The 10199-nt window shown below is 37.4% G+C and overlaps 1 protein-coding gene across 3 annotated transcripts; it reads left to right on the top strand.

Moving 5' to 3' along the window:
• Window positions 1-515: 515 nt before the first annotated feature.
• On the top strand, window positions 516-6940 carry LOC105034203 (oligopeptide transporter 3). 3 transcript variants are annotated; one of them, XM_073251410.1, is made up of 7 exons: window positions 516-788; window positions 906-1166; window positions 3322-3419; window positions 3988-4557; window positions 5355-5610; window positions 5890-6072; window positions 6166-6940. In XM_073251410.1, the coding sequence occupies exons 1-7, from the start codon at window positions 681-683 to the stop codon at window positions 6778-6780; spliced, it is 2091 nt and encodes a 696-aa protein (XP_073107511.1). In that variant the 5' UTR covers window positions 516-680; the 3' UTR covers window positions 6781-6940. The 3 variants fall into 3 exon arrangements, with proteins under 3 accessions (XP_073107511.1, XP_010907563.1, XP_029117176.1); XM_029261343.2 differs by lacking the exons at window positions 516-788; window positions 906-1166 and adding exons at window positions 2318-2347; window positions 2448-2528; XM_010909261.3 differs by having other exon boundaries at window positions 516-1166.
• The last annotated feature ends 3259 nt before the right edge of the window (window positions 6941-10199 follow it).

Raw genomic sequence — 10199 nt, forward strand, 5'->3', positions numbered from 1 at the left:
AATACAATCAATCTGATTTCCATTCCAATTTTGACTCTAATTCCAGTTGCAAGCCAAATGCATGTTTAACAAGATTATGAAATATGATAAAGACAAGGCTCACACATAAGATCATTGATATCGAATATTCAATGGCTTTGTCAATTACACCAGTTAACACCTTGAGACCAATAATGCGTTCTGAAGCTTGAATCATTTGATTCAATACAAAACTACTTCCATAACCATCACAAACGGATAGTCTCATTTCACTCAAAAAAAGGACAAATGAGAAGCCCTTTTCAACCACTCAAAACTGGTTGCTAACATTTGTCGAGATGTGCACAAGATTCTGATCTAAGATCGTGGCTGAGGCAAAGCCAGTCTTCACGTTCATTATCAAGTGAATGTGGTACTAATCCAATCAAAGAACACACAGGGGCAATGTAGTCTTTCCAAGGTAGATTCCCCTACCATGCGCCCTCTAAAATAAGTAAATTTTTCCCCTCGTCCCTCCTTCTTCCAGGCTTATATATTGCCTCCCCACCTCCTACCTTCCAAAAAGCAAAAGAAAAATCTCAAACACAGACAGAAGCCTGTTGTTGGCATCTTTTGAGCGAGCAAGAGAGAGTGAGAGCCAGAGAGAAGAGCAAAAAAAAAAAAAAAAGAGGCGCCATCTTTCCCAGGCTAGCAGCTCCCAAATGGCCTCCAAGGAAGACGCACGACCCCAAGCTCAGCCGCCGGAGGAGCGGTGCCCGGTGGAGGAGGTGGCGTTGGTGGTGCCGGAGACCGACGACCCCTCCCTTCCGGTGATGACATTCCGGGCCTGGTTCCTGGGCCTCGCCTCCTGCATCATCCTCATCTTCCTCAACACCTTCTTCACCTACCGGACGCAGCCGCTCACCATCTCGGCCATTCTGATGCAGATCGCCGCTCTGCCCCTCGGGCAGTTCATGGCGTCGGTGCTTCCCAACAAGGAGGTCAGGCTGCCCGGGAACTGGAGCTTCAATCTCAACCCCGGGCCCTTTAACATCAAGGAGCATGTCATCATCACCATCTTCGCCAATTGTGGGGTGTCCATCGGCGGCGGTGACGCCTACTCCATCGGCGCCATCACTGTTATGAAGGCCTATTACAAGCAGAGCTTGAGCTTCCTCTGTGCTCTCATCATTGTGCTCACAACACAGGTAAGAATTAAAGACTTCTTTTAATTTTCCCTGTTCCAAAGTATGAAGTTTTCTTTTCCCCCTTTTTCATATATACTCTTGCCAATATAATTTATTGCATATTTAGCCTCCAAAAATTATTATTGCATGTATTTTTCTTACATTTTCTTGTTTTTGTATTGATACTCCTTTCATTAGATTTTTGACTGACATAAATATTGGTTTTAAATGTAAAGAACACTATTATCCTTTATCTTGAATATCCTTAAAATTTGCATAAAGCTAGAGCCTTTTTTTTTTTCAAAATACAAACTGAATGTTAAATTCTTTTCAGGTATAAGAATAATAGTGTCAAATAATACTTGTTTCTTAACACTGTCACCTGAAAAGCTGAAGGGAGGGACATCCATGCTTGAGGTGTGTGTGTGTTGGGGGGCGGGGGGGTAGAGAGAGAGAGAGAGAGAGAGAGATCTTTAAATGATAAATATATAATATGTTATGTTTGCAAGGGTATGTATGCAATAATAATAATAATAATTAATGTATTTAACTTTTTTTTTTTTTTGTCGTTTTAAATATCTCTCTCATCATCTCTTTAATCTGTGCGGTAGTTACAAAAATAATGAGTGTTTTATCTATTCGTAAGTAATTTCACTTTGTCTTGCTGAAATGGACAGAGAGCTTGCTGAGTTTTCCCAAATAAGTAAAACTGTTTTTTGTGGACTTTGGGCTTCTGTGAATCATCTCGTATGGATGACTGGATAGTGGTGTTTGCAACTTTACAAGTTCTCTATATCTGGTGCTCCCTTGTAAAGTTTCATGAGTTTTAATATTCCACGCTCGAATTTGATACAAAGAATATCGAGAACCGAAAGCTTTATAACTGTTAGATTTTTGCAGACTGCAGAAAGTGGAGCTACTTGCTATTTGGGTATCTTCATCCTTTAACTCCCAACCTCAGTGTATAGGATTTTGTATTAGTTTGGTAAAATATCTAACCATTTGAATGAAATTTTGATTCTATTTCTGAGGATGGTGTTTATGAGTGAAATTTTGGGCGTTCTATCTTTCTTGGAAGCATCACGCATGGGTCCCTTCACATGTTTTATGTCACTTTTCCATCAGTGGTCCTAACCTCACTCTCTCCTCTTTTTTTTGTTGGCTCAAAAGGTCCCGACATCTTTGAGATGTTTATTTCACTGGTAAAGTTTTTCTTTATTTTTCTGGTTATTTTTCCTTTCTGAATTGCCATAAGGAATATGTTTTAATTGTTGTCTGCTTTTTCTCTTTGTTCTTTTAAAGCCTGAAGGGAGAGTTCGTCAACCAATCTCAAGTAGGGTTGTGGATCGCCCAATGTCCTTCTCTCTTGCTGTCCAATCTCAGGTTGCTTCCATGGGTTTGATGATTTATGGATTGTTTTCTGTCTTCCTGTCTTTCTTTTCCGTTGATCGGTGACCGTCTTGTTTGTGCGAAAAGCTAAGTCCCTTCTTTTTGTTCTTCTTTTCTATAGCTTCCTTCAGTGACTGACTTCCTTACTTAACCTGACCGGCTTGCCCAACCTTCTAAGGCTAAGCCCACTTCTATCCAACGGAATGAAATATTTGACTTGAATTGAAAGGGTATACCGGGTCATTTATTGAGTCTGTTCACCCGTTTCCTCTTTTTGTATCTTTTCTTCTTCTTCCCTTTGGAGTGCAGGAAAAGATGTACAATTTCTTTTCTTCTTCTTCCCTTTTGGTGTTCCAAGTGCAGGAAAAGATGTACAAGTGTTTCATCGCTAGCACTCCATGTCTACTTACTTTCCATTGATTTAGAAAGATTGCAATAATAATTACCTTTAAAATTAGGATCTTGTATATTGTTTCATTTTAAAAAATTCTGTTTTTCTTTTAATGATAGAATGGAAAAGATGCAAATAATTGTAGGTATACATGTAAGATCTGGTTTTTTTGATTGTTGGACTTTTTCCCCTTGTATTTTTTTTGAAGCAAGCTGAAGTTTTTCTTGTATTTTTTTCCCCAACTACTTCCATGTGATGTTTTGGGATTTCCTTTTTGAGAGTTCAATGATAGTTTGGTCATATTAAGACAAAGACAAAGTTAGAAGGCTTTTAGTAACACTGTTTATTTTTTTCTGGACTCCACGGTTAAGTTGTTTTCTAGTTATTAATGTACAGATACTGGGTTATGGATGGGCTGGGATGCTTAGGAGGTACCTGGTGGAGCCTGTTGAGATGTGGTGGCCTTCTAACCTTGCTCAAGTTTCTCTCTTCAGGTCTGATTTTTTTCCGTACAACATTAATTTTCATGTGTTTACAGCATGCCCAAATATTTTTCATCAAATATTTTTGTGATAGAATTACGAAATTTAATCTAAAAGTCTTTCTGTTTTGAACTTCTTCATTTGAAAAGAAAGCCAGAAAAAAAGATATATTTATAAAAGTAGGAATATTTTGACTTCTGGAACATTCGTCAGAAACCACAAATCTTTGTAAGGTTTATCCTTCTAATGAAAGGTTGCAAATGACAAGATTTGCTGTGATTGCTTTTCTTTCTTTGAGTCTCCATTTTCCCTATTTCAGGACTAGTAAAAGGATAGAATATAGATAAGGTGTTTGCATGGTTTGTTGATGGTCACAAATGGGTTTCCTGAACTGTTCAGTAGGGCCATGGAATATGGACTAATTTTCTAAAGAATATATGTAAGATAAAGATGTCGGTTTCTATCATGTATATATAAGGAACACAGTCCTAATTATATATAATATTATAACTTGATTATTTCATGTTGTGAATGTTTCCAAGATGCTTCGCAATTTGTCATGGTCAAATTTATCATGCAGAGCTTTACATGAAAAGGACTCGAGATCGAAAGGACTAACGAGGATGCAGTTCTTCCTTGTATTCCTTGTTGCAAGCTTCGCCTATTATACCTTGCCTGGCTATCTCTTCCCCATCTTAACATTCTTCTCATGGGTCTGTTGGGTGTGGCCTCATAGTATCACTGCTCAGCAGATTGGATCAGGTTATCACGGCCTTGGAGTTGGTGCCTTCACACTTGACTGGGCTGGTATCTCTGCTTACCATGGCAGCCCCCTGGTCACTCCATGGTTCTCAATTCTCAACACAGCTGCCGGTTTCATCATGTTCATCTACATTATCATGCCTTTGTGTTATTGGAAATTTAACACCTTCGATGCCCGGAAGTTTCCCATATTTTCAAATCAACTCTTCACTTCTACAGGGCAGAAATATGATACTACCAAGATATTGACACCTGATTACGATCTCAATATAGCTGCATATGAAAGTTATGGAAAACTCTACCTCAGTCCTCTCTTTGCAATCTCCATTGGATCAGGATTTGCCAGATTTACAGCAACTATTGTGCATGTTCTTCTGTTTCATGGCAGGTAGGGGTTGAACCTGCTTATTAAATTTGTCTTTTATTGGTCGTGTGTTACTTGATGTAGTTTTCTCCCATCCTATTTTTTTTCCCAGATGTTTTATTACTTGTTATACAAATAGTCTTCTCTGATTTGCCTGAATACATCTAATTATTGATTAGAAATGCTCCCTTTTTTAACTAGTATGGTTTACCAATTGTTATCTCCCTTTAAAAAAACACTTATGTTTTCTAAAACATTTGGAGTCTCATTTGGGTTATCATTGTTATTGGCCCTTCACATTAGTCAATGCACAAGCACGTCGGATTATATTAATGGGCAGCATCCTATCTCATTCCATTTCTTTGCATGATTTCTTATTTAACCCCTTAATTTAATATTTATTTGAGTGCTTTGTTTACACTCATTTCATTGTCTCCCCAATCATTTTAAGGTGTACTTTTAAGTATTCGCAAATTTGGAAGCTGCCCATATCAGCAGTCTGACAAAGTAGAAAGCCTTGAACATTAAATGGGCTTTGGTTCTAACATTGGCAATTTGGACACGTAGTTTCTTTCTTGAGCATCCATTTTGTTTTTTATTAGCATTTGAATATCTAGAGAATTTGACCATTATAACATATATTTGTAGGCATGATTTTTAATTTGTTTAATTCTTATTTCTTGCTGATGTCTGATGTAAAACTAATTATTAATTTCCTAAACACTTGAAAGTTGGAGCAAAAAGTCATGTGATTGTGAAAGAATGATCAGCATAAAATCTTTCTTATAGACAATGATATGGTAATTACTTTATGCTTGTAGCGATATATGGAAGCAGAGCAAATCAGCAATGAACTCGATGAATCTAGACATCCATGCTAAGCTGATGAAGAACTACAAACAAGTTCCTCAGTGGTGGTTTCTCATTCTACTAGCAGGAAGCATCATTCTGTCACTCGTAATGTCATTTGTGTGGAAAGAGGAAGTGCAACTTCCTTGGTGGGGCATGATATTTGCTTTCGGATTGGCCTGGCTTGTTACTCTTCCTATTGGAGTCATTCAAGCAACCACGAATCAGGTAAATGATATCTCTCAGTCCAATGGTTCAGAAAGCAGAGCTGCCATGTAGACTAAAGCATTATGGACCCAACTTGGTAATAGCAGGATAATAGTATTGCTAAAAAGTTTGAAGTTTATAAAGCTGGATATGTTGCAACATGACATACTGACTTCCAAAATAATCTTTTCATGCTCTCTAATTTTGATCACCAAAAGCCATGCTAAAACCTGTTAAAATTTCAATGGCAAACATGAGATCAAATACTAATTGTCCTCATTTTCATTTATCATGCTTCAGCAACCTGGATACGATATTATAGCACAATTCATGATTGGATACGTGCTTCCTGGAAAGCCCATTGCTAACCTGCTTTTCAAGATATATGGGCGAATAAGCACTATCCATGCCCTTTCCTTCCTCTCTGACCTCAAACTTGGACATTACATGAAGATTCCACCAAGGTGCATGTACACTGCTCAGGTGAAGGCATAATCCCAACCTCTCCTCAGTGTAACAGTCTTCTTCATGCTTTACAGTAGTGTTGATATCTGAAGCTCATTCTCTCTTCTTCAGCTTGTGGGAACTGTGGTTGCTGGAATCATGAACCTTGCGGTGGCATGGTGGATGCTAGAAAGCATCGAGAACATTTGTGATGTCGAAGCACTGCACCCTGATAGCCCATGGACTTGCCCGAAATACCGAGTGACATTTGATGCTTCAGTAATATGGGGCCTCATCGGGCCCGGCCGCCTCTTCGGGCATGGTGGTTTATATCGGAATTTAGTGTGGTTGTTCCTCATTGGAGCATTCTTGCCCGTCCCTGTGTGGGTACTAAGCAAGATATTCCCAGAGAAGAAGTGGATTCCTCTGATCAATATACCAGTCATCTCTTATGGTTTTGCTGGAATGCCTCCGGCGACCCCAACAAACATAGCAAGCTGGCTTATCACTGGAACCATATTCAACTACTTTGTTTTCCGGTACAGGAAGGGGTGGTGGCAGAAGTACAACTATGTACTGTCAGCAGCATTGGATGCGGGTACAGCATTCATGGGGGTGCTTCTGTTCTTTGCTCTCCAGAACGAGAACAGGAATTTGAGTTGGTGGGGCACAGAGCTTGACCACTGCCCACTGGCTTCATGCCCCACTGAGCCAGGAATTTCAGTTAAGGGATGTCCAGTCTTCTAGATGACTAGGCTGACTTCACTTTGTTTATGCACTGAGTATGTAGATTTCAGAAGAAACATGCATGTCCTTGATGCTTGGATTACCATGATCTTGTGAGTTTACCAGATGATTGATGAATGGAGGAAAATGCACGGCTTGACGGCCGGGCACTTAATGAAAAGTTCTATGAAGATTCAAAAGGTCTCGGTTCATGAATTGTCGAGATCTTTAGTTTTCCCTCCATCCTCTAGTGGAAGGACCGTGTGTAGAGGAGAGTGATCTTTGGCAATTCCTTCTGTGGCGTTGGAAGCTAGCTAAACAGAGCGTAGATTGTTGGATCGAATCAGAGACTCTAGTATACGAAGGGGTGGAAGTGCATCCATTCTGACATAATTTTTCTTCATTTATTAGCTTCATCATGTAGGGTTTTCTAGATGGTAGACAATTTTTTTTTTTTTTTTGGGTTACATGGAAGACAACTTTGCTGATTTGGAAACTTCAGACATTTTGAGACTCATATTTGCATTTTCCAAGGTGAGTTTGCTTGGAAAGCCTTCCACTATTTAAGGAGCAAAAGACATATGGCATGCACATATTCGGATGAACTGAGTTCCTAAATAACATGAGAAACCTTCCAACAGAAAAATATGAAATCATACAAGAAACTTTCTAACAAATATAGCAAGAATATTAAGGAGAGTGACTCTAGCTAAACATATTATCTAAGGCTTGATTCAGGTTGCAACGGTTCGTTATGTTAATTGGGAGAGCACTTTATGATCCTTGATTGTTTCTATCCGCCAGCAACCGGGTACTTATAATGTACATTTGAGGGAAAAAAAGAACAAAAACTGAGTCATAAAGCTTAATTTGTTTAGAAGTCAAATACAAGGGTCCAATTTTTTTAAAAGTCAAATTAGAGGGATATAGAGTCCAATTTATTTGAAATATTTATGAAAGACTTTTCATTTGGAAAAAAAAAAAAAAGGAGTTAATATATTGATCTAGTAGGATCATCAAATTCAATGCTGACCATTTTAGCCATTATAGATAAGGTTGGATAGTGTTCAGGAATGAGATTTACTACATCAAAAAGTTAAATCATGCTCTAAGCTTTTAGAAATTATAATTTGTTCAAATGGCATTCAATTGAGATAATCTTCTATCAAATCGGATAACTTTTCTTGATCTATGATTTAGTGTTAATCTATAAAGAGTTAAAACAAGTTGAAATTCAATCATTTGAGTCCTAAAATGGACCATCAAAATGATTTTTTTTTTTCAAAAAAAATTTTGACCGGACAAATCTCCTAATTCGATAAGAATTTAATAAAGTAATAGAGGACAGAAAAGAGAGCACAAAGAGAACATATCAAAGTTTTATAGTGGTTCGAAACAATCCATCTCCTATATTCAGCTCTCTAGACTCCTCTTGGGAATTTTACTATGTAATTTTCAGGTTATGTAGTTAGCCTACTTCCCAAGTATGGCCTAACCTTTACATAAGAATTGTTATCTCAAAGCTCTCAAACAGCATCAGCTAATTTCACAGGCGTTAGCCTAACCTTTCCCATGACATCCTCCCCAAATCTTGCAGCTTACAATCAAGTTAAGAATTTTATACAATATGAAAAATCTCTTTAAAGATCAGTTGTAGCAAGTAAAGCCCTCAATATTTTTTCTCTATTGAAGAGGATTGAGGATCCATAGTCATTGCTTGTCTCTTTTCTAGACTTTTTGTACTCTTGAAAAGTCTGAACTTTTCAAGTATTTTTGTTATCTTTAGTCCTTTTTTTTGTGTCTCTTCTCTATTGCATTAAAGTTGAGGAAGCTTTACATTTAAGTTCGAAAGTCTAGTGCCATCATTTATAGTTGTTGGAAGTTTTTGTCAACTCATTATGCCATACAGGTGGCCATGTGTAGCTGTTACATTATTTGGCTTGTTAGAGAGGAGATGACTCCTTTCAATGAGGAGATGGCTTCGGGCTATCGGGAGTTTTTGAGTTTGAACCGCTAGGGATGACGTCCGTGATCTAGGGAGATAACTCTTTGAGTTAATCTTTTTGCCAAATCCCTTAAAGATGACTCCTAGTAATCTGGAGACGATTCTTGAATTTTACTTAAATGGCTGTTCAATATGCGAGATGACTCCTTGATTGTTTGAGGTGACTCCTCACCAGTTGCAGTAAGCTCAATTTTAAAGAGTTTAACTCTTGATCTTCTTGAGATGACTCAAAAAATAGTTGGTCAACTAATCAAATTGGAGATGACTCCTGGCATTTGGCTCTTTCCATGAAGATGACTACTTGAATGTGCCAATCAGTCCCTAAACTCTAGACATCACTCCTTCTATAGCATGTTCAACTCCTGGACCCTAAAGATGGCTCCTGACATGATAAGGATAACTCTTGGATAATATAGTTTAGCTTTAGTCCCCTTGAAGGAGACTTCTGAAGTAGTGTAGATAACTCTTTAATTTGCTCAGTCCTTGGTTCCAAGATGCAGCTCCTACCATTGTGGAGGTGACATTTGTCTTCTCAGCATAATTATTAGATTCGAAAGATGGTTCTTTTTAAGCTAGATACAACTCTTGTTCTGTGAAGTTTCTCATCCTTATAAAGGAATCAACTCTATCTTGGGACACGGTTCCTCATAATTACAACATGCAACTTTCCTCTTTCTTATTCTAAGGTAAGCTCAACTAGGTTAGTGACTTTTAAGTATTTTGTTGTCATCAAAATCAATTTTTTGAGAATAATAATACCCAACAAATAGTATAATCTTCAAAGTATTTGACAATAATAAATATAAAGTATGTTTCCAAACTATATATATATTATTTAGAATTGCTTTGATTAGGTGGAGGTTACGTATTTTGTAGATATCCACTACTAAGTTATGCAACTGCTTTATGAGGATCCTTCATAACCTAATAACTCCAAAATCATCCATATATCTTGAATCAATGTCATGCTAATATTTTATAATAATTTTTAAAATTCTTAAAAAATTTTAAAATTTTATTTTCTAACTAATAATCATTATAAAAGTAGGAAATAACTGCTCTTCTATAGTTTGACCACTAATCTAGTTCTATTTTTCTCTCTAAGATGAGAGGCAATGGTGGCACAGTGGGGGATCGAGATCCCGTAGGATTTAACTCAAAGAGAGATAAACTAACTCAAAGATAAATAAAAGAGAGATAAAGTAGTAGAGAAGATGAAAGAGATTAAAAAAGAGAGATGGCTAAAATGAGAGAGTGAAAAGAACAAAGAGGCAGTGGAGGAGGAAAAGAATACAAGAGAAAAGTGCTTGGGCACCCTTTTTATTTTTTTCTTAACAAACAGAGAAAGAGGAAGTATGTGAGATAAAAAAGAAATAGATGAACAAAATCAAGTGAAATAGTGAGAGAGAGAGAGAAGTATGAAAAAAATGATAGA

The sequence above is a fragment of the Elaeis guineensis genome, chromosome 2, assembly GCF_000442705.2.
Source record: "Elaeis guineensis isolate ETL-2024a chromosome 2, EG11, whole genome shotgun sequence".
NCBI classification, from domain to species: Eukaryota; Viridiplantae; Streptophyta; class Magnoliopsida; order Arecales; family Arecaceae; genus Elaeis; species Elaeis guineensis.

Excerpts from the sequence above, each read along its gene's own strand:
- LOC105034203 (XM_010909261.3), top strand. The coding sequence starts at position 681 with ATGGCCTCCAAGGAAGACGCACGACCCCAAGCTCAGCCGCCGGAGGAG. Across the intron at positions 1,167-3,321 it reads TCATTGTGCTCACAACACAG|ATACTGGGTTATGGATGGGC; the intron begins GTAAGAATTAAA and ends ATTAATGTACAG. Across the intron at positions 4,558-5,354 it reads GTTCTTCTGTTTCATGGCAG|CGATATATGGAAGCAGAGCA; the intron begins GTAGGGGTTGAA and ends TTATGCTTGTAG.